The 23,369-nt window shown below is 52.6% G+C and overlaps 1 protein-coding gene across 3 annotated transcripts; it reads right to left on the reverse strand.

Annotated features, from left to right (window-relative positions):
* Positions 1 to 276: 276 nt before the first annotated feature.
* Positions 277 to 16,129, reverse strand: CHRM4 (cholinergic receptor muscarinic 4). Of its 3 annotated transcripts, none has more exons than XM_051791666.1 (3): positions 16,007 to 16,129; positions 3,233 to 3,274; positions 277 to 2,677 (listed from the first exon to the last, which is right to left on the reverse strand). In XM_051791666.1, the coding sequence occupies exons 1-3, from the start codon at positions 16,062 to 16,064 to the stop codon at positions 1,200 to 1,202; spliced, it is 1,578 nt and encodes a 525-aa protein (XP_051647626.1). In that variant the 5' UTR covers positions 16,065 to 16,129; the 3' UTR covers positions 277 to 1,199. The 3 variants fall into 3 exon arrangements, with proteins under 3 accessions (XP_051647626.1, XP_051647625.1, XP_051647627.1); XM_051791665.1 differs by lacking the exon at positions 16,007 to 16,129 and adding an exon at positions 15,486 to 15,612; XM_051791667.1 differs by lacking the exon at positions 16,007 to 16,129 and adding an exon at positions 9,262 to 9,353.
* Positions 16,130 to 23,369: the final 7,240 nt, after the last annotated feature.

A 23,369-nucleotide genomic window follows, 5' to 3' on the forward strand; every position in this document is an offset into this window, starting at 1 on the left:
GATGGCCTGGGTTTGCACACACAGCGGGGCTGGGCGGAGGCTGGGACGCTGGCTGAAGCCCGCATGCTGAGGGCTCTGCCACAACACCCACGACAGCATTACATCCATTTACAAAGCTCAGCAACTGGCTCCTTCAGCCTCCCTGGAGCATCCTGCTGCATCCGGGGCAGGAGAGGGCCTCTCCCGCCTCCAGAGCCATGCACCAGGCCTCCCACACCCACCATGGGGAGACTGGGGACCTGCTCATGGTCCGGATGAAACACAGGGCAACTCGGCCACATTGTAAACTCTCTTCCCACTTGCCTCCAAGGCCCCCAGGTCCCACCTGTCCCACCCAAGGACAGTTAATTTCACAGTCACTGCTGCCCACTTCTCAGGGGCCACGTTCCCCAGGCTGTGGAGCTAACTCCTGCACCACACCACTGCTTTCTTTGCAGTTTTGGTTTCCATCACCACAGGAGGTGACTGGACTTCACACTCCTCATCCAGGAGTGAGATACTTGGCTTGTTTGTCCAGGCATTTGCTGTCTGAGGACAGAAAGGGCATGAAGAGGACAGTGGAGCCAAAGTCCAGGGAAAAATTCTGCCCTGGGTCCCTGCATGAGGATGCCCGATGGCACTCTGAGGAGAAAGGAAGGAGCTTGCCACATGTTAGGGTGCCATCTTGCCTGCCTTGGGAGGGGGCCTGGCTGGGCCAGTAGGGCTCCCCATTAGCATGTCTGAGCTAGCCTGGTACAAGATGTCTAGCAAATGTTTGGCCCTGGTTTCTTTTCGTTTCTTGGGTAATAAACATTTTAAAAGCCCATTGAAAGCATCCAGCATTAGCCCATCTGCATGCAGACAAGCTCTGATGCCCTGGAGACAGTCAGCCAGGGGAGAAGTTGCATCCAGTCTTAGGAGAAACACTGATGCCATTTGACCAATCTCAAGAGCATGGAGCTGGGGAGGGCTCCTGGTGACCACATCTCCTCCTCTTGCCTCTGGCTTTCCTGCTGGCTCCCCAGGCTAGTCCCCAGGCCCTGGAAGGACTTGCAGCTCAGAGGTGCCTTGGATCTTTGTCAGCATTAGATGAAGGGCATCATCTGCAATCACTGCACAGTCTGCACTGTTGTGAGTGGGGAGCAGAGGAACCCCTGCTGGCAAAGGAGGCAAAGGGAAGGGCTTCCATAATGTTACTGAAGTGGTCCCTGAGTGCCAGTTTATCTGGCTGTGCCAATGTTCCTGTACTGGCACATGAGAAGGTGCTTGAAGGTTTTCTTGAAAGTGGCGTTGCAGAGGGCATAGCAGGCTGGGTTGATGGTGCTGTTGACATAGCAGAGCCAGTAGCCAATGTACCACACTGTTTCAGGTACACAGGTCTCACAGAAGGTGTTAATGAGGACCATCACGTTGTATGGAGTCCATGTGAGTATGAAGGCTAGCAGGATAGCAAATATGGTGCGGGTGACTTTCTTCTCTCGGGCTGCCATCTGGCGCTTTTTCCGTACTTGGCTTCTGGCAATGCTAGCAAACTTCCTGGCAACATTGGCTGGGCGGCTGTTGGCCAGGGAGTTGTGGTTAGAGCCTCCAGCCTTAGCTGGGACGATCTCAATGGCGGTAACACATTCACTCCCAGTCTGCTTGGTGACAATCTTAATCTTGGACCACTTGGAAGTTGGGTTCACCCGTGGGTGGGATGGGCTCTGTCCTTGTCCCACTGGCAAGATTTCTGCTGTAGGCTTGTCTTTTGTGGTCTGGGTCATACTGACAGTGCTGGACTCATTAGATGTCTCCTTCTCTTCCTGATGGCCAGTGGCCTCTGTCTGTGCTGATGGCTGGTCATCCACTTTCCCATTCCTCACCTCCTCCTTCACCTCCACAGCCCTCTTGGGAGAGTTATTATTGTTCTGTTTGACCAGGGGGCCCTTGAGGAACCTGAGGGACTTGGCTTTCCTCTCTTTTCTGCTTTCAGGCTTATGTCTCCTCACCCTGCTTCTGCTGGCCAGGGAGATGTGGATGTACAGCACTGTCATGATGACTACGGGAAGGTAGAAAGCAGCAATGGCCGTGCCAAAGGTCACTGCTGGGTTGGAGAGGAACTGGATGTAGCATTCCCTCTCAGGGACTGTCCTCTTGCCCACAATGAACTGCCAGAACAAGATGGCAGGGGCCCAGAGAACGAAGGACAATATCCATGCGGCTGCAATCATCAGCCCTGCCATCTTGGTGGTCCTCCTGGCGGGGTATGTCAGGGGCTTGGTGACACAGAAGTACCGGTCAAAGCTGATGATGAGCAGGTTCATGACAGAGGCATTGCTCACCACATAGTCCAGAGCCAGCCACAGGTCACACACCACGGCCCCCAGCGGCCAGTAGCCTTTGATGATGTAGACAGTGTAGAGGTTCATGGAGAAGACCCCGATGATAAGGTCTGCGCAGGCCAGGCTGAAGAGGAAGTAGTTGTTGACGGTCTGGAGCTGTCGGTTCACCTTGATGGAGAGCATCACCAGGATGTTCCCCACCACGGTGACAAGGCTGAGCGAGCCAGTGACTGTGGCAATGAAAACCAGTTCCACTGTCTTGTAGTTGGTGGGAGGCTGGATGGCCACCTCGGAGCGGTTGCCCAGGGTGAAGTTGTCATAGGTCAGGTTGGCCATCTTTGCCTGCCAGGGCTGAGCAGAAAGGTTGTGCATGGAGTCTGCAAGGGGAACGGGGAAAGAAAGGGAGAATATCAGACTTGCTGGCCTGTGCTGGCAGCATTTGCTGCCTTCTCAGTTTCCCAGGCCATCACTGCTCTTGGCTAGTGCTCAAAAATCTCACGGCATTCCTGGTCTTTCTCTGCCACTACAGCCTTCCCCCAGAAGTTCTCTGGAGGCAGTTTTTGTGTCCCTTTTTTAGCAGTAGAGGAGGCACAGAGGCTGCAGAGAGAGAAGCAGGGTCAGGTCTAGGGACAGCCCTTTGGCCAGGGTGAGATGGTCTTTTTTTGCAGGGCTAGAAACTGCATCCTGGCAGGAGCACAGACCTCATGTGCCCCGGAGAGGCATGCAGAGACCAAAGGTCTTCTGGGGGAACGGGGCTGCAGAGCCCAGCAGTGATGCACACACAGCACTCGCTGCTAGAACAGCATGGCATGGAGCCAGTGCCCTGCCTCAGAGGTGAGAGCAGGTTTATGGTATGCCTCAGACATGTCCTGCTGAGCTCCCCAAGAGGGGGGTTAATCCACAAAGCCTGTGCCATGGCCCACTCAGCTCACCTGTGTCTCTGGCAGCAAACAGTTCCTTCTGGAAGATGAAATCTGTGACAAGGAAAACAGCAAGTTACACTACAGCTTTAGACCCAAGGAGTTTGTGTGACTCCCACAACATCTTACTGGGGGCACCAACCTGTCCAATAGGTTGACTGCTTGGATGCAGATGGCTGAAAAGCCAAGGCTGAAAATGGGGAATTTGGCTTGGCCTGGTTCACAGCTCAGCCCTAGCAGGCACAGGAGAGGGAGGGAGCTGCATGAGTGCCATCAGTCAGTGACACTGGTAAGTGATGGCCCCTTACCCCAGTCCCACATCACGCTGCAGCTGCTGCCACCCCAGCCATGGAGATGTACAGGGTGAAGTCAGACACCTCAGCATGAAATTATTTATGAAAGGTGATGAGAGTTATGGACAGAAAGACTGCCTTCATCCGAAACAAGATGCCTGTGGTTAACTCCCCAAGGTAAGAGTAGAATGGACCTTAAAAAAAAATCAGTAGACCAAAATTGCTGTGTTGGGACGAAGGGGAATTTCCGGGAAGGTGAAGGAAAAGCAAAGGTGCTGAGGGAGATGGACTAGACAGAAGAGCTTCCCACTGGATCTGCCTCTCCTGCACCACACGGACCCCCGAAACATGCTGGGCCTTCAGCAGCTTTACCCTGGGTCCTGGGGTCATCCCAACCCCACCAGCCCATCAAGGGCAGCCTCTCCAGCAGCTTTGCCTGGCGCCCAGGGCAGTGGTCCTGCCAGGCAGCCCATCCAGCCCCATGGGTGCTGCTGCCAGGAACCCAGTGGAAACCAGTGAGCAAGTGGGTGTCCACACTGTGCCCTTGACACAGCATGTCTCTACAAGCTGGTGTGGGTGCTGGCTCCCAATGCCTGGGACTCCTGAAGTTGATTTTGCTAAGTGTATAAACACACCATTAACATGCGCCTCCTCCAAACGGGGTCTGGCAGGCTTTGGGATCAGTTCATCTATTTAAAGTATTTTAAAATACATGCCCTTGTCTTTTATTTGTGGTGAGGGTAGAAGATTTCTGCCATCAGCAAACAGCCAAGGTTTTAATATAACCACTTTCTAAAGAGATGCAGGTATAATTAAATGGAAACATGGCTGCTGAGATGCTAAAGCCAGGCACCAATGTAGCCATTGGGCAGCTTCTGCATTAGCAAGGCTACAGCCACAATAGTGGTGGAGCTTTTCTTCCAGGTGCAGGGGAAAGAAGTGGGTGAGGGACAAAGAAATACCTCTCTACCATTACCTTCTGAGCCTGTTACACGTGGTCCATGAAAACGAAATGCTTTGAAAAGAAAGCAGTACCCTTTGGTATATGCTAAATTCTAGATACCAACAGGGGGAGGAAGCCTAGTGGCATTGCCCAGCTTTACACCCAGCTCCAAGTGCAAGGGATGCATCAAGGGAGAGGGAGAGAGGTTTCTGCTGCCATCCTTCCTGGGCACCCAGCCAGGGATGTCAGAAGAGGTGATAAGTATATAAAATGGCTTAGAAATATATAATCATGGCAGTTTGGGGGTTGATTTCAATACAATTGAAATGAGTTTTAATTTCTTCACTTTGGTGAGATGGGGAGATTTAACTGTCATTCTTGTAACAGCTAATCAAACCGATCAGACAACCTAGCAATCATACAGACATCTACCCCAGCTCTTCCAAGAAGAATCTGAAAATCTTGAAAAGAAACCTTTCCATTGTCTCTGCTAAAATGAGGGTTTCACTTTTCTCACTTTTGTTCATGAACCAGCCTCCTCTTCTAAGTGCATCTAATTAATTATCGGCCTTGACAGGTGCTTGTGTTCTCAGTTGCCCAAAGTAAGAAAAGTCCATCTCAATCCACTCTACAAAACTGTTTATACAGGTCACGAGACAAGCAGGAAAGGCTGATGCAGACCCACACACGTGCGTTTGGATGCCACCCAGAGGTCATGCTGCAAAATGGTGTGATGAGGCAGAGGCAACTGCAGCCTCAGGGTGGAGGGCTTACATGGGCATTTTGAAAATGAACCTTCACCGAATAGCAAAAATAAAGCAATCACCTGTGTGAGGGAAGGAGGGGGAGTGAAAATGCTTAAAGGTGTGAGGATGCATTCAGCACAGACATACAGCAACACATACAAGTTGAAGATGTGTACACCACTCACCTCGCCTCAGATGCCCTGGCTATTCTTTGCCATGCCCCAGCTCACTGGGCATCCTTTTTTTCCCCCGTTTTCTGCTCTCTTCATCCAGCTATGTCACTCTTCTGTCTGCTACTCCCTCTCTGAACTCACTGGGACAGCTCTGCACTGCCTTTGCCTTCCTGAGCAGGGCAGGCAGCTCAGTCCAGAGCTAGGGGTAGGCCAAGGATGTTACAAGTTTGTTAGGGCTCAGAGCAGTTGACCAAGCCATGCATCACGCTTACATAGGCACTGGGGATAGATCCTACCATTTGCCTTTGACATGGCAAAGTCAAAGTTGGGTGGGACTTTGTATCCATGTTGGGTGGGTAGGGCCTGGGTAGGGACACAGCCCTCAAGGCAATCACAGATCTGTCTGCATCTGCATGATGTATCTGAGGATGGAGGGAGCACACAAGAGAGCTGTGGTGCTGTGACAAACTCACCAGTGTGACTCCATCTCCACCCTCATGCCAGCCACATCATTGTTCCCAATTCTGTGAAGCCCCCAGACACCAAGGAACCTCTCCAGGCATGGGGTCTCCCCACTAAATGTCTCCCATATGTACCTCAGTGCCCAGCTCTCGCTGCCTGCGCCTCCAGGAGCACATTTCTTCTCTCCCTCCCCTCATAGCCCCCCCATCACCCTCCTTGTCTCCATCCTCTTTTGCCTCCCACCTTCATGATGACACCGCAGACAGGGAGGAGACTTAGCCTTTGCAAAGCTCAGAGATCACTTCAGGAGGGCTCCTGGGGCTGAGGCCCCTATCTGTGACACCAATTGGCTTTTCAGCCTGCGCATGTTATCCTATGTCTGCAGTGCTCAGGGGGTGCTCTGCCACACTTGCTTGCACCAGCCAGCTACAGCAAAATTTCTCAAACTTTTGGTAATGATTTATGCTTGGTTTTCTCCTCTCCACCAAAGCCATTAGGAGTCTCCAACTCTTCACCAAGAGCATCTTTTGGGCTAAGGGTTTCTGTGGCTGCTGCAGTGCTCAGCAATTGCGTCATCAAGATAGTGAAACACCTTTCCCTTCCCACACATCATCTTGCATGTTATGGATGAAGACATAAGGCACAGGTAGTCACAGATCCAAGCAGAGAAGGTTGTAATTTGGATGGGGTCCAACTATTTTGGGCAGTGTTTGGCACAGCAGGGTCCTCATTGCTGCCTGAAATCGTGGGTGCCACCACTGCTGGGTGAGGAGACAGTTCCAGAACAAGAGAGCAAAGCCAGTGCTGCCCACCCCTCCTCAGTCACAGGGTGACATCCAATGGCACAGCAGAAAACTCCAGCTATTTCCTTGCTGTACACCTTATATGCAACTCCAGCAAGCCTTCCCAGACTCTCAGCTCCTGAAAACTGCCTTACAGCCTGTTGCCAGGTAGAAAAGGCAAAAGCCCTGTCATGGACTGCTGATAATCCCCCAGTACCCAAAAAGTCTGAATTAGCTAGAAGCTGGTGCTCCATTAGGTGCAGTTAGTGACTGAGAACCTGCTGAGCACTCAACTTGTGTGGGATGGAGGGTTTAACTCCCTCCTGTCTCCACTGCTCCCTGTGTGGAAGGAGCTGGTCACCGTCCCCACCAGCGCAGCAAAGACAATTGAACAGGCTGGTATTTACACACACCCATGTGATGGTGGCACCTCAAATTATGGGATGAGCTCCTGGACCAAGCAGCCCTACCGTCCCAGTGTTCTCTGCTTCTCCTCCCTGTGCTGCACAGCCTCCCTCTGCCCCTCCACAGCCTGTGTCCCTCATGTCACCACCAGCCATGCCCCTTCCTGTTTTGACACTGCCTCCATCCCAGTCTCAGCCTCAGCGCTGTGGGAAGTGAGTGTGTGTGTGTGTGTGGGGGGGGTAGAGTCACATCTGATCCACATGCAGCTTGAAGCAAGATCTCTGGGAATGATCAGGGCTGTGCACACACCCAGTGTGCTCTGCAAGCATCCCCACCATAAAACAAGCCCCACACTCATACACCAGCCTGGGGAGGAAGATGTTTAGAGGAAGGAGAGGAATTAGAGGAACCCTTACTTTAAGAGCCGCTTATGAGTGTGAGCTGTTCCCAGAGGAGAAGGGCCTTTGATCTGCATTGGTTTGGAGCAACAGCAAAACTGAAGAGACCTCAAGCCCAGGGACAGGATGGGGTGACTGTGGCTGCCAGATCCTGGTTGGCTGGATCCTGTGGGGCTCTTGGTGCTGCCTGTCTCCAGGAGGAAGGGAAGTTGACCCCCTCCACTGCAGGCACATCCCAGGAGAAGGCACACATCACCCCCTGCTCTGGCTGGATGCAGAAGGCTGGGCCAGTGCACATCACCTTTGGTGTCACAGTTGGAAAGAGCCTGGCCAGCCCCAAGGCAGCCCCCTGCTTGTCTTTGCCTTCCTAAAAGTGCCGAGAGGGTGAAAATCTTTACGGGATTAGTCCTGTCATGTCAAGCTGCTGATGTGATGTGGGTCTGGGCAGTTAGTTCAGCCATCACCACACGGAGGAGAGGAGAGAGAAAAAGGAGGGAATAGAAGATGCTGAACATTTATGGCTCATGCCCATAAAGGGAAGAGATACTCAGGGAAGGGTGACAGTTTGTGGTGCTAATTGCATTATCTAATAGCTGTTAATTAGCTCCTGAATCATGGCACCAGTTTAGAGCTAGTGAAGGATTGTTCTGGTTGACAGATTCACACCCCTCAGAGTGTGAAAACAGAGTTCCTGTTAACTGTGTATTGTAGAAATACAATACACAGGAGAGGACCAAGTGGAGGTCCTGTGCCTGGCGGGGGGAGGGTTGTTGTCAGGCTACTTCCGTGCCTCTGCATCGGGAATGAGGAAAACAATAAACAACTGGAAAAACAGAAAGGAGATGAGAGATGAGGGTCCAAATGTTGTGCTAAAATGGCAGGGCTCCCCCTGCCCTCCTGGCTCCAGCTGGTGGCTGTGCTTTCACTCCTCTGGCACATCAAGGTTTGATGGACCCCTGAAGTCCTTATCCTGCTCCAAGGGAGATCTGAGCCATCATGGCACAGGAAGAGTTTCTTGTCAGTAGCATATGGGGTGGTTCTAGGAATTTTATTTTTCCACTGAATAATTTATTCCTCTTTCTTCCTCCGCTATTCAACTGGTTCTCATGAGGCAAAGCAAATTCCTCCATCCCTACATGTTGAGAGTCTCTGATAGCTTTTCCTGGAGCCACTGGAAAAGCAGTGAGCAGAGTGCCACAGGAGTGGCCAGCTTTTGGAGGGAGGTGAGGGGGCCAGAGAACCCCCCGTTCTTGACACGTGTTTGTCCATCAGATTTTGAAAATTCACTGTGTCTGGGGCCAGAAGGGAGTGTTGAAGTTTTGTATCTCACCACCTGCCCCAAGCAAGTCAGGAGCTCCCCTGCCTTCACTGCTGCTTGTAACTATGTGGCTATTGCTGCGTTTCAGAGTAAAACAGGCACTGCATCCAAGGTGGCATGCACTTGGCTGTGAGAAGCACTTGCAGGTCAGAGGCTTATGAGCTGCTCATGTAGGTAGTGCCCAGCCCATCAGGATCACCAGCATCCTACAGCTGACAGAGCTGCAACCCCTGCCCAAACTGGCCTCCCGGTCTTGTCTGTATCCTTAATATGCCCTGTGTCATACACAGCTTGTAAGAGGCCACACTAGCATTACCAGACAAGAAGCGAGCCAGTGAAAAAGTGTTTTTAAAAAAGTGATTGAAAGTCACTCCTATAAATAGCACACCAGCACACTGGTCACTCTGACAATTAATTAACCGTCTGCCACCCAATTATTAGGCCAAATAAATAACCTATCAGTGGAATGCTATCAGTAAGTGTGCACGGCAAATGCCATGCAAGCCAAAGTCCAGCCTTACCCGGCAGTGCCCAGCCTGCAGCTCCCTGGCACCAGCAGCTCTCCCAGCAGGTCCCACGCCTGTGCTGGCTCCGATGGGTAACATCATGGAGGGAGAAGGCTCACCATGGCAGCATCCCACAGTGGGGCAGAGGGAGACACAGTGCCCTCTCCCCGAGTGCCCTCTTGACTGCCCCAGGGCTGCAGCTCCCAGCCGGTGACAGACCTCAGCCCACGCTGCTGAGCCAGGAAGGTGCTGGGCTTCCAGCAGAGCCTGGGCTGGAGCCACACTTCCCCCCTCCCATCCACTGCATTAATGCTCTCTGCCTCAGAGAGATGCTCACGTTCTTTTATATGCCTGGGCTGAATCTTTAACAGAACCCAGCTGTTTCAAGGCAGTGCAACAGAAATAACCCTGTTGCAGCTACAGGTCCCGCTGCCGGGAAGGGCTTTGGGATCAGTCAGCAGAGGGGAAGGAGGGAGAGAGGGAGGATTACAGCAACAACTGACTACTTGGATTAGCTGGGCTCTCCCCAGGGAGAGGTTAGTGGCTGGGAGAGGTTAGTGGCCTGTAGGAGAGACGGTGGTGGAGGAGAGACTGGGGATTAGAGGTCCAGGAGTTGCAAGATCCCAAGTCTGTTTGCTTAGAAAAGCGGCTCCCACTGCCCCAGGGACAGGCCTTGCCTGGGGAAACCAAGGGGGAAGGACTCAGCCCCTCTTTGGGGAAGCCCCCTCACCGTGCCACTGCCCCACGCAGCCGTGATTGCCCACACCAAGTCCCCACCACCCACATGGGGAATCAGCCCCTTCGGCCCCATCCCAGGAGCCAGTGCTGGTGCTGAATAAGGCAGGGGCTGGCCCCCATGCAGAGGCCTGGAGCACCCTGCACTCGCCCTCTTTGTCCTCACAGGGTCCCCATAAGCCATAGGGTGGGGATGCAGCTCAAACAGTCAGGGATGCAGTGTTGCTCTGGCAGAGCATCCGTGTCAGTAGGGCAGGGAGAACATGTTTCTTTGTAACTCTTCCCAGAGCTGAGGTACCATAGGGCACCTCATCTGGAATTTTAAACACCTGACAATGGAAATGAGAGCTCCCTACTCCATGGAGCAGGGTGAGGCTCTGTGGGGCTTTGAGAGGATGAATGAACCAGCTGAGCAATGGGTGAGAGAAAAGAGATCTGATGCCCTAAGCCAAGCACAGAAAATTGGGCAAGGGCAAGGACCCTACTGGATGGATGTGTATGTGAGAGAGGAGAGCTCTAGTCCTGAGGACAGATAGCATGTGGGAATCTTTGAGGTGCTAATGAAAAAGGAATGAATATATGAGACCTCACTTGGCCACAAGACCTGCTAGATGGTTTGGAGTTGGAGGTGATGCCTGAGTGAAGGTACAGACTGAGGGAGAGGAGCTACAGCAGAAGGTGGTCGGGAAAGACTGGAGCATGGAGAGGCAGAACGGGAAGTGTGGGGGCCAGGGGAGGAGGGCAGGTAGAAATCCCCATCCATAGTGACAACAGAGGAGGGGAGAGATGGAGACAAAGGAAGTGGGAATAGTTTCAGACTGCCAGGGAAGGATTACCTATCTCCCCTGCAGAAAAGCCCTAAGAAAACATGAGAAGGAGAGACCTTACACAGAGATATTGCCTGCAAACCTCTCACTGATGCCTTCCCCTGAGGCTCCTACCACCTCCTGGCTCAGCAGAGCTGTGCTGGGCTGGAAACCTTTGTGGGCTGCAGCTCTGGCTCAGACAGTCTGGCTGTGCCTAGGAGTCACCTCTCTCATGGTAGGATGGTGGTCTCCGCCCTGTCATGGCCCCACACTAACGCTGCAGGCAGCACTTCTCAGCACTGGGCTGGGGTTTTAGCCATCTCATTGCCTCTGACTGCACATGGTAGCAGAGGGCTTCATAAGTTGAGCATCACTTGGTGGATAATCTGTGCTCTGCTAGCAGTGTAGAGACCACCGTGCTAAACGCTGCTTCTAAGTGCTGCAGAAAGATAGGCCCAAGGCCAGGCAACTCATGCCTGTTGTCAGACAAAGGCCGGTGCCAGAAGAGTTTCATTGCTCTCCCCTCCTCTCTGCACACATGCATGCACTTTTTTGGCTTTAATTGGGACTGCACATGATGTAACTGCCGGCAGAACAAGGATCTAAACTACCCTAGAGGCACTAGAGACGCTCCTTTCCATCTCAGTCATGCGAAGATCCTTCAAGGATCTTTATCCCTCCTCAGCAGAGCGAGCCTGACGCACTGCCTGGGACTTGGGAGCAAACATCAACATCGGGAGGGTCTGCCAGCGAGGGGGCAGCGAAGCCCGGCGCCATGCATGCCTCCAGAGAGCTGCCCTGTGACCTGGAGCGGATGTGAGGGCCCGGGACATCGTGTTTGCAGAGTGATGTTTTCAGACCTCAGCGTTGCACAACTGAAGCTCTGAGTTTCCCATAGACAAGTCAATTTAATTCTGCTTAAGGAGCCTAAAGACATTAACCCATTAAATGGCCAACACAAACCAGCTTTGCCATGAACCTTAAATCTGCTGATGACATTTTGCCTCTAGACACTTCCAGCTGAGGTACCTGTGCCAGTCTCCAGCTACCTCCTCCGCCAAGGCGCAAGGTGGTATAAAATACATTAGATTTAATAGCAGATGTGGTACCAGAGGGGCTGCTTCTCTGCCTGGCTTTCTTGGCTAGAGGTGCACAGCCAGCCTTGACAGCTCAGTAACCTGGTGATAGCTCTGGCCAAGCCTGCTGTGCATGAGGAGCTCCATGGTTTACACTGAGTCCTGCCTTTAAAGGACAAATTTCCCAGCTGCTGCCCTTCTTTCATCAGCTGACCTGGGATGAAACTCCTCTTTGAGGCTCTTGAATAAAAGTAAACAGAGCTGTGGTTCCCCTTGTCCCTCTCCAGTTCTCTCTGAGTCATGGAAACAGCGCCTGGGGTGGGAGAGGTTCCTCTGCAGCTGCACATCTCAGCCTGCCTAACACTGGTGCAGGGGGGTGGGAAGGGAACAGACACTCGGGGATCTTTGCTGCTGCCTCATGCACCAAGTGGGACTGGAGCTAACACTGCACAGGACATAAAGGAGTGATGGGAACAGGATCACAGTAAGGTAGAAGGGCCAGTGTCGCTCCCACAGCTCTGATTTGCAGGATCTCCAGCAATAATTTTGGGGATTGCCAGGGGGACAAGGCTCTGTGCCTACAGCCATTGCATTTGCAGGCTTGGACAGGCTGGTGATGTCAATTTTCTCTGCAAACTTACATCATGCAAGGTACAAAGTGAGCCTTTGTTGGAGTTCCTTCTCTGTGCAGTGCAGCCTCAGGGCTAAAGGCATCTCTGGAGGGTCCCGGGAGCAGCCCCGGAGCAAAGGTGTGAGCAGCTGTGCCCAGCACGCAAGGGGTCAGGCTGGGGAGCATCTCCAGCAGAGCCTCATTTGCTCATGCTCACTGTGCCAGGGGACTCGGGGTCTGAACGCAGGTCAAATGATTGTCCTAGCACAGAGTCAAGTCCCAAGAGGACCAGTGCATTGATCCGCAGGCAAGGTGGGATGGCTGCCAACACACACAGACAGAGAGAGGGCTTCCAGATGTCTCTAGCAAGGGGGACAGAGACTGGTCGGATGTCTGCTCCTAAAACCCTGCTTCTAAGCATCAAGGGGGAGATCTGTAGATGGGACACCTTGCCCTGTGCTCCTGCACCAGCAAGATTCTAAAGTGGGGCAGCCTGCCCAGGGAACACTCGCCACAGATTCATTTCTCCAAGGAAGTGCCTAACTCCTCCTTGAAGCTTCAGCAACTGAATTTGTCCAAATATAGGCCAAGGGTTCACCTCTACATTCAAAGGTCTGGATTCAGCAAGACTTTGCTGTGCCTAGAGGGCTAAAGGGGTGTTGTGGTGGGTAGTGCCCCCAGGGACAGTTAAGGCTGGCACACTCTTCCACTTGGCTATGAGCTAGATAATAGCTATCCATTAAGACCCTCACTGCCTGGCCTGCTGGGGCCCAGGGCGGTAAAACACGAGTCTTCCTAGAGACTGGTGTCTGTTTTCTTACTGGTCACCTGAATCCTTCAGATGAAGGATGGATTTGGCATGGCTCCAGTCACCATCTTGAAGAGGCTTCAACATTGCCTGAGTGTGGAGCCCCACCTCACCACTGACACCTGGCACATTTGTGGTGGGTGCTGGTGCTTGGGCAGGCTAAGGAGCAGGCAGCAGGGGATGCTGGGATAGGATTGAAGAGTGGAGAGAAAGTAGATGGGAATGATCAGGTCCAATACTTCCACTTCTTTGCTGCGCCAGACCCTACACTGTTGTGTCTCCCCGAAACACATCCTTTAAATATGCACTTTTAGAGCAGCCCAGAATGGATGCTGAAATGTAGAGCAAACCTCCTCCCTTGGCTTACTGGAGAGCAACAAGGGCGTAGACCTGTGTCAGACTGAGTGGCAATTGGCTCAAGGACAATGCCCGCCTCTTCAGAAGATGCCTGTCAAAGCCCTGATTTAGCGTGCCAAGGAGAAGGGGTCAGCTTGCATACATGAAACTCTTGTTGTGTATCCATGATGCGGAAAGAGGAGCTGTGTTTGTGCAGAAAGCAGCAACCCCTTGAATACAGCCTCCATTTCCCTCTCCTCTCACTATTGCTCTCCCCGCTGCCTTTGCAGAGCTGTGTCTGCCACCTCAGCCGTGCACTCACCAAACCTCTTCAACTCTGTGGATGCTGCTGGCCAGGTCTCAGCAGGGCAGGCAGACAAGGGTTCCACACAAAGGTGTGCTAGGGACTGTTCTGCATCAGCCACTCCTCCTGGTCTCACTATTTTTCTTCCCTGTTTTTGTCTTTTTTCTTTCTTTTTTTTCCTTTTTTTTTTTTTCCCTAGGGAGATGTTTGTCATTTTCATTTAAAAAAGCAAAGAAACAAAACCCCAGCCATGACAAAACCTGACATCAATAAGATGCTCGTGGGGACAGTTAAAAGAGAAAAACCATGCTCCTTCTGCAAACTCAGAGTAATTGGATCACAGGATTAATTAATCATTTCAGTTCATTTCTCTTCTATGAAAGAAAACAGACTGACCCACTGAGACAGGTATGCCCCTCGTGTGAATAAACAAACCACTTTTACTAGTAGCCCTCCCCCTCCTTCTCCAGCCAGCTTTCCTCTGTGCCCACTCACCAGGTTACTCCTGGGGCTGCCGCTACTCTGTCCAGCAGATCTGGAAACTTACTGCTGGCTCTGAGCAAGGGCACATTGGCTTGGGTCCCACAGGAATTGGGGGTTACTGCACACACCTGCTCCCATCCCCACCTTCCCCATCCAGGGCTCTGACCACTGGCTACAAATCCAGCTGAAGGGCGAACCAGGAATAGGTCGCTGATTCTTAGGATCTCCACTGGATGCCCTGTTCTTTGGTGGGATGCCTCATGGGGGCCTAGTCCAGGCTGGAGCAGCAGCAGGTGCTCAGATCACAGAAGTCAGGGTGTTAGGAAACAGGAGGTGATGCCCAGCAGTAGTGACAGCAAAAAGCATCTTGCTGTCACCTGTGATTTCAACGTGAGCATTGTCACTGGTGATGTTTTACCAAAAGCCTGGCTCTAAGATCTTGGTATTTGAGTATTTTGATAGGTACTGTCAGCATCAACAAGCCACCCAACTGCATTGGTACTAACCCTTCCAACCCCTCCGCTCATTCTGCAAGTTGTGGCAGGAGAAGCCAGGCCGCTCTTGGAGGTCACTCGAGGCACTTGTGACAAAACATGGAGCCTCCAAATGCCCAGCTGGTCCCAGCTGCCACAGGGCACAAGGGAACTCTGCTCCTCCTTGCCACAGAAGTATCTATGGCAAGAACTGTTTATTGATTTGAAGTCAATGTCATTATTTTGGGAAGAAAGAAGGGTGTGGCTGCCTGACCTATGTCCATGATGGACCAATGGAGAACAGAGTACCACTCTGTCATTACCAGCAGGGAGGGTGCAGCAGGGCCAGAAAGGGCTAAAGGGAAGATAGGATCCACACTGGGTGAGAGAAGGGGCAAGATCTGCCCCATTTGCAATGCCCAACCTGGCAAAGGGCTCTGTGGAGAGAGGGAAAACTTCTGCCTAGTCATGTCCTGGGAGGTGGCCACCACGGTCAGAGAGGTTTGTCCAGCATGGGGACAAAGTATCCAAAACATACGGGATTGTGTCCCTACTGCTCTTGTTGGAATAGTAAAGGAAGCAAAGAAAGCGTTCAGGTAGTTTCTCACCCAGAATATCTCCTTCCCAGAGAAGGTACCAGGGGGGCAAATAACCCCCCTCCTGGGTTTCCTGCTGGGGGGGTGACTGCCCCGGGCGCTGCAGGCTGCTCATATACTCGACTCAGGGTGCCGACAGGGCCGTTTTCTCGGTGACAAGAGAGACCTGAGGTTCCAACGACGACGCATCCCGGGAGCGGTGTTGGTTTGGATGGGAGCAGGGAAGGGGGTGCCAGACATCGCCCCGGTGCCCTGTCAGGACCGCACGGCTCTACACATCCCGGGGCAGCGAACCAATGTGGGGGTCCCGACCCACGGGGCAGCCCGGGGTTCCCGGAGGGACGCGGAGGGGTGGGAAAGTTGGCAGAGAGACACCTGTCCCCATTCCTAGGATGACCAGGTGCCGTATCCCCCCGGGATGCGCACCTCCCTCCCCATGCACCCTAAAGCCATGCTGACACCCCCGGCAGGGACTATCCGGGGGATGCCCTGCGCCCGCCCCGCGCACACGGAGCCCCCGAGCAGCGACTCACCGGGCAGCCCAGCCCAGGGCGCGCCGCCGCCCGCCGCCGAGCGGTTCTCAGCGGCCATGGTGCCGCGCCGAGCACGCTGCCGCGCCGCCGGGGGCTCCGGCTGGCATGGCCCGGCCGGCTCCCGGCTCCCTGCTCCCTGCTCCCGGCTCCCGGCTCCCGGTCCCGGCGGCGCCGCGCGCGGCGGAGGGGCGGGGAGAGGGGAGGGCCCGGCGCTGCCGGCTCGTCCCCGTCTCCCTCCCCCCGCCCCCGCCCTCCCCCTCTCCCAGATGTGTCGCCCCCAAATGTGCCGCCCCCAGATGTGCGCCCCCTTCGCCCACTCGCGGACCCACCGGGGCGGGGGAGGGGCGGGGGGGCACCGCGACGTCGAGATCCGCGGCCAGTCCCCACGGCGTCGTTCCCCCCGTCCCAGATGGGGCCTCCCGTCCCCGCCGGCCAGATGTTGTGCGGGAGCGCTCCTGCAGCACCGCGGACAGCGCTCCTCGGACCGCCCGCTCCCGGCGCCGGGCTCTGGCCCCGCTGCTCCCCGGCACACACCGGCGGGGATGAGCCCCGCTCCGCTGCAGCCGGCAGCGCCGGGAGAACCGGCGTCCAACGGCGGGAGAGAGCGAGGGGCCAGGAGGAACGGAGAGGCGCCCGGCACAGCCCGGGAAAAGGGAGTCCTGAGGAGCTGCCCGGTAACCAAAATACAGCCCCGGCACACACGTCTGCGAACTCGAGAGGCTCGGTGCCGGGCTGTCACTAATGCTCGGGATTGGGGTGTTCACTCAGAACAAAAACCTCATCATGCGGTTCCACAAACTGTCCCACAGGTTCGGCTTTCTACTTTCCTCGCAGTAATGAGAAAGTGTCAAAGAAGAAACAAGGGAAAAAGAAAAAAATCTGTCTTCCCTTCCCTGTACACCTTTCCCCTTCCCTCTGCTTATACCTAGAGCAACTCTCTCACCCACCCTCTGCCTCTCACTAGTACTGTCTCACAGATACACACGGGTATCACTTCCCCGTCTGCTCCGCTCTCACACATACATGCGTAAATACACATAAACAAATAAACGCCCCACTTTTTCCCTCCTTTGAAGCGATGACAGTCTCAGATGACTTCCTACCATTCACTCCTTCAACTCCTCACCCTCTTCTCTTCCCTCTCTTGCTCTGGGAGGTAGCACTTAACTAATGTGCAGTGTTTGATGTCAGTTTCTCATTTAAAGTGTTAGCCAGCTGTTCCCAGTTCACAGATTGGATCTCTCTCTTCCCTACATCCTGCAAACTGGTATCTTCTCCCTCAAGATGAAGACACATTTCTGAATTCCAGCAGAGAGAACACTGTTAAGATAATTCAGGTAAATTGTCTCTGATGACATATCTCCAACTCCAGGTGCTTCTCGGCATCCTTGAAAATATTAAAAAGCCTTTTGGCCCTTGGATCTGCTGCTGCCTTTGCACACCAAGAGGCCCCTGCCAGAGCAGTGAGGCAGATACACCACCTTCACTTTGGTCACCCGAGGTCACGTTCTGGCATTTCTTTAGTGAATTCAGTTAGCTGGTATTCATTTTCTTTCCTGCCTTCTTGGAAGAGCAAGAAGACAAAGCTTTCCCCGTGGCAGCTGGTGTGGAACCATGCAATTGTACTGAGTGCAATGAGGCTTTGCTGACTTTTTTCAGCTTAACATCTGCCCACACATTTTTTGCAGTCACTGACCAAAACCTGTCAAAGACTCCAGCCAGTTAATTTGAGTCTCTTGCCTTGCCCCAAAGCCCTGACCTCAAATAAATACCACCCTCTCCTCCTCCTTCTTTTCCCCTAAAAAAAATTAATGTGAATAAACCTTTTTCTGGGTGAACCCATCAGACTGAGGAAATATCTGCTTCTAAGACAATTTGATTGCACTGGAGTTGTGTTATTTGATTGGACTCCTGTTTCAAACTACAACTCCCCATAGATAGACAAAAGACTGTAAAAAACAGTGAGAAGTCTTCTTCCAAAGCTGATCAGTCACAGAGATAAAAATGTATAACCAAATTGGATACAAAACTTTTCAACTTCTAACTCTTAGCCCAACTTTATGCACTCATTAGGTAAAAGTAGAGTTTCTGAAAGCCCAAACTTCCCGTACATATTCCAATTAAAGACAGCACTTGCTTCTCTTGGTTTGACATATTCACACATTCCCTGCCTATGGGCTGCCAGCAAGTTTCACCAGCCCCTCTTGTTGTCACCGAAGTGACATCATCTTCCTTCCTAGGCCGTGTTGGCACTGGTCACTAAAAACAGTAAATCCCCTTCAGAATCTGACCCCAGCTCCAAATACATTGTGACAGGCTGTGAGGTGGATTTCTCCATGTAAGAAGCCAAAGGCTAACCTGACTTCATGCTCAACGGCCCAAGCAAATTAAGGGCCTCCCTTACTCTCTTTTGGGATTAAAACCTGTGACAGTCTGAGACTCCTGCCATCCTTCCTGACTGACACAGTTTGGTCTGGGGGAGTAAAACCCAGCACCCATCATCTTGTAGAGACCTGGGATACTCCTGGAGCTGGCCATTTTTCATGTAACTGCACATCTCTCAATTTTTTTTTTCATCACTGTATTTCCAGCCTCTATTTTTGGATGGCTTCTTTGTCTTTTTTTTTTTTTTAGACATGTTGTGCTGTGCCTGATATCTGATCAGCAATTGTTACTTTTCCATTATCAGTTGGCAATGCTTCATCATGCTCCCCCATATCAAAAATGCACCAAAACACATCAAACACCTAGAAATAGACAGAGCCACTCCTCTCACCTCTGTCTCTGAAGTGGGAGATGCAGAGGCCACTGGCAAGTGACCATATTAATGCTCCTCCTTGACTTGCAACAGTTCCCATCCATAGCCATCCTGAGGCAGTGGTTACTCCACTGAGCTGGTGCTCAGGAGATGGATATGTTTGAAGAGCAGGAAAGGCAATTATGGATCTTTTATTCTGGCTTCCCTCATAAGCTCAGGAACATCCACCCATTTTCCCTGATGGATTCCCAGTAGCCATACTCACACATGCAGCAGCCTCAGCAGCAGCCAGCATCGGCTGCGGGCACACCAGCTAATGCCAGGCTGTGGCTGCTGGGGGACTTAGGTGATTTGCCCCTGGTCCTGTAACCCAATGCTCATGGCAGGGACTCTGCAGGTAAAGAAGCAGTTATCATCCATCCCTGCAGCAGATGGGGCATGTAATTTTTCATACACATGCCTATGGCACTGGATGCTGCCAGCGACAAGCCTGCTCACCATCAGTTTTGACCAGGCTATCCCCTCCCTCCACCAGTCCTCCCCTAGGCTTACAGTCCCTGCCAGTCTTCAGCAAAAACATCCAGCCCAAGTCTGTCCTACTATCCTGCTCAGAGAGAGGTGCACTCCTGTATATTCTTGCTTGCTTCCTCTCCTTTCTTTCTGTCCTTCTTCAAGGCACTGAGGTTTTCTTTCTACTTCACACACCCTTTCATGCTCCACTTCCCTCCCTTTGCCCTCAGGTGGATCCAGATTGCCTCTCCCAGCACAATGCAGGAAGCCAGTCCTCCTCCCTCCGACAGACTTACTCCCACAAACTTGCTGAACCCATCTACATGGTTTTAATATTCATAAAAGTCAACCCTAGTCTAAAGAAAATGTGGTTGATGATGAAAGTATTTACATTGCAAATCACTTTTAATAGTCCTCTAGTAGTCAGCCTGGTGATAAATGCCAATCTATCTATCAGCTCAAAAACAAAATAAACCCGACTCAGAAGGGGAGAGTCAGAGAGAGAAAAAGCAGCTGATAGTGAGAAAGGCTCAGCCCTTTGGAGCACCACTCTGCTGAGGGAAATGGGTGCGAAGGCTTCACTGAGAAGCTGGTGATGATACTGAAGTGTCACAGAGGGAGCAGGAGCAGCTACTCTGCCTGCTCTTGGCCAAGCAAGGAGACACAGGGTAGAGGATGAGCCCCTGGGCATGCAGTCTCTTCTCTCACTGGCATGGAGCTGGCATTGCCTGGCTGGACAGAGCTGTTTAAATGCCAGGGCAGTAACTCAGCCTCCCTGCCTGTGTGCAGGGCTGCAGGTGACTGGGCAATGCCACCTGGGGGTGGGCTCTTGCCCTGTGTGCACTGGTGGGTGAAACACAGCCCAAGGGGGACATGGATCATTGCCCTGGGCCAGCATCATTCCTGTGGGAGGTGGGAGAGAGGGCAGCATCTGGTGTCATGTGCCTCTCTCCTAATAGTTTGCCTAAGGGCACGGGAGGGCACATTTGTAAAGGGGCTTGGGACAGCCCAAAAAGTCTAAAATAAATATCGTCCTCAGGCCACATTTGCCTGGAGCCTCCCACAGCTATTCTCCCAGTTGAGGAGGCACAGGATGTCGTGTGCACAAGTCCTCTTCCCCATCTTCAGGGAAACAGCCTTTCCCCCTCATTCCAGCTGTCTCCAGGGTAGCATAAGGCACATATGGCCCCACAAGTGTCCTGGACATGAGCTCTGCAGGAGGGCAGTCACTCGTGGGTTCGAGGTGAGCCAGATCCCAAACGAGGCTGGGACAAAATCTCACTGCAGGGAGCAATCAATACTGTGGGGGAGCAGGGCAGGAGGATTTGCAGGTTTAAGGAGGAGCGGGGCTGCTGCAGCCTTCCTGAGAGATGAGGTGACTGAAGGCACCCAGCCATGCTCTGCTGCCTCAGCCAGGCCCCCAGGAGTCATCCACAGCCACATCTTCCTATGCTTCATGTCATGCCTTAACTGGAGACAGAGGAACAAAATACCAATGCTGAACTCGCATTAGGCACATCACTTAGTGATCAGCTGCTTCCCAGCCCCCCGGGCTGCTTGCAGAGACAGGGTAATGAACAATTCTTTCATTATTTGGAAAATGTCATTTTTAGCACCAGTGAAGGATGCCAGAGCCACAGCCCCAGGGAGTGGGTGACTACGTTTAGCCATGCAGCAGGTGTGGCCCCAGTGGCTGGGGTGACGGTGGCACAAGCAGCTAGCTCCCACTCGCCCCGGGGTCCCTGGCAAGGCACAGCCAGGAAAGCAGGGTATAGCCACCTTGGCCCATGTAGGGAAGCCAGGTAAGCATGAAAAATAGTTGTAACTAATATAGAAAGCCATTCTCTCACCTCTGACTGGTCCACAACTGTGAAAGTCACAACAATCCATGAGCCCATGAGCATCCTTGAAATACCAGTGGGAGCACCAGACACTTGTGCTCTCAGCCTGACCCCAAATATCAGTGACTTAAATCAAGAGAGGGGGTATGGTAGGAAAAACAGACTTATGTCACCTGATGCTAGCCCTTGGAAAGCTGGCTGTTGGACACTGCCAATTGCTTGAGCTCATCAAAGCAGGAGGGCAGGTACAGCCCATGCCCGCTGTGGCACCTCTGGAGAGAGTTAAACACAACAGCCTGCACCCAGCCTGGTGTACTGTGATCTCTTCAGTCAATAATCATCTGCTTTTTGTGTTTTAAAAGATTGCTGTTGCTATTTTAAGGTTGCGCTCAGTTTTGTCACATTTGCCATATAAGCACGACTTCAAATACTTCAATATAATTGTTTTGTTGCAGTCCCCACTCTTGCAACTCTTATTTGCTTTCTCAATAATGGAAGGGGAAAGTGTTTCTGAATCACTTACATCTATTATCCAAAAAAAAAAAAAAAAAGGGAAAAAAAAGAAGGGGAAAAAAAGGAGGAAAAAAGGAAAAAAGAGTGGGAATGTAAGCTTGCACTGTTCCCCTGCCATTTCCCACACAACACAGAAGACAGCCCATCTCCCTCGTAACCACTGTGCCCGTGGGCTGGGTCTGGCCCACAGAGCCAGGCAGTGTGCAGGGAACCCCATGCCTGCCTGCAGTTGCCTGCTGCTGGCAGCCAGCTGTGTGCTCCCCAGGACCCTCTTCCAGGCACTGTCCCACACAGCTTGCTGCCTGGCCATAAGGGAAAGAGCAACCAGAGGATCAAGCCCCTTGAAAAGATTAGTCTAATTGTTTAATTTTCTAATTCATCACTTCATTAATTCATGAATTCACTAACCCACGTGCTTACTCACACAGCAGCTTCCTCCCTGGCAGTTGAGAGTGCTCAGCTTTCCTCCCTGGCACGTCACAGGGTCCCCAGTGACCAGTGCAAGAGCCCAGCTGCTGCTGCTTCCCCTCCAAAGACTTTTGGGCTCAGCTGCCCTGTTGACAGCTTCCAGCTCAGGAGATCGGTCCATCCCATTTCTCTAAGCTGGTGGTTTCTGCAGAAGGTGCCAGTGACTGTTGCAGAGCAGCGAGAGGATGGCCGCAGGAGGCACTGATCCCTAGACTACGGGTGTTGGATCCTCTGACCTTAGCAAGCCTCCATGGAGCTGAGACCACCTTTGGTACATGTAGCCACTCACTTGAGAAGAAACTCATCCCAAATGAGGAGACAAGCCCCAGCCCCACACAGGCTGAACCATGCAGCCCCGCTGCCCCGTGGCTTGCCAGCCTCCCTGCACTGGGGCAGCGAAGCAAGTTCCAGTCTCTCTGGGGGTTTCCCTGCAGCCTCCCGGGCTTCTCCACTGCAGGGGCAGAGAGACAGCAGCCCTGCAGTGCAATTACTCTGCCATCAGATTTAATTCACCGAGCAGCTTGCCGGAGCCTGCCTTCTAATACACATGCAGTCTAATAAATATCTGCTTTAAATGCACTCCCTGCTTTAAAAAAGTGCATTTCCCTGGGTTTGAGGTAATTGCTGGCACTGCTGGGGGATAAAGAGCTCTATGTGTGTGTGTCTCACTCCAGGCAACTCAGCTTAGATCCCTCATTTGGACTTATGCTCCCCACAGACATATTTACCTTATAAAGTCCTCACCAATGTTAGTGCTACCTACAGTGTCTTTCATAGGGAAGGAAACCAGGATGAACACAGTGTGCAAAATCTATAGCAGGTAAAAATCAGTCAGCAACTGCTGCATCAAGAAAGCATTTAACACAGTCAGAACAAAGCAGATCCTTCCCTCCCCAAGAGAGATGCTGCCCCTGCCCTGCACCTCCCTGCACCTGGCAGGGACCTGGCCCTGCCTCGGGGCTGCCTCAGAGCAGTGACAACGCTGACAGTTATTTGCCTTCATCCCATGGGCATCAAGTGTGCTATTGAGCGGCTCCCCAGCATTCACACCTCCTGCAAGTGAGGCTACCCCTCCTCTCACTCTAGTTTCCCAGTCTCTGCCTACTGAATTTTACCCTGGGAAGAAGAGGCCAGCATGGGCTGGTGATGGGTACTGAGCTTCTGCTCACTGCAGGGATGAAGCCACTGGGGTCTTCCACTCCTCCCAGGGTCTGTACACCCCACCCAGCCCCAGCACTCACCAAGGAGACCCCACCACCCCAAGTCAAGCCAA

This window comes from Manacus candei, unplaced genomic scaffold (genome assembly GCF_025592945.1).
Source record: "Manacus candei isolate 608988 ecotype Guabito, Panama unplaced genomic scaffold, ASM2559294v1 h1tg000033l, whole genome shotgun sequence".
Lineage (NCBI taxonomy): Eukaryota > Metazoa > Chordata > Aves > Passeriformes > Pipridae > Manacus > Manacus candei.

Excerpts from the sequence above, each read along its gene's own strand:
- CHRM4 (XM_051791665.1), bottom strand. The coding sequence starts at position 15,588 with ATGAGCAGCCTGCAGCGCCCGGGGCAGTCACCCCCCCAGCAGGAAACC. Across the intron at positions 3,275-15,485 it reads CTGGGAAGGAGATATTCTGG|ATTTCATCTTCCAGAAGGAA; the intron begins GTGAGAAACTAC and ends TCCTTGTCACAG. Across the intron at positions 2,678-3,232 it reads GTTTGCTGCCAGAGACACAG|ACTCCATGCACAACCTTTCT; the intron begins GTGAGCTGAGTG and ends TTCCCCTTGCAG.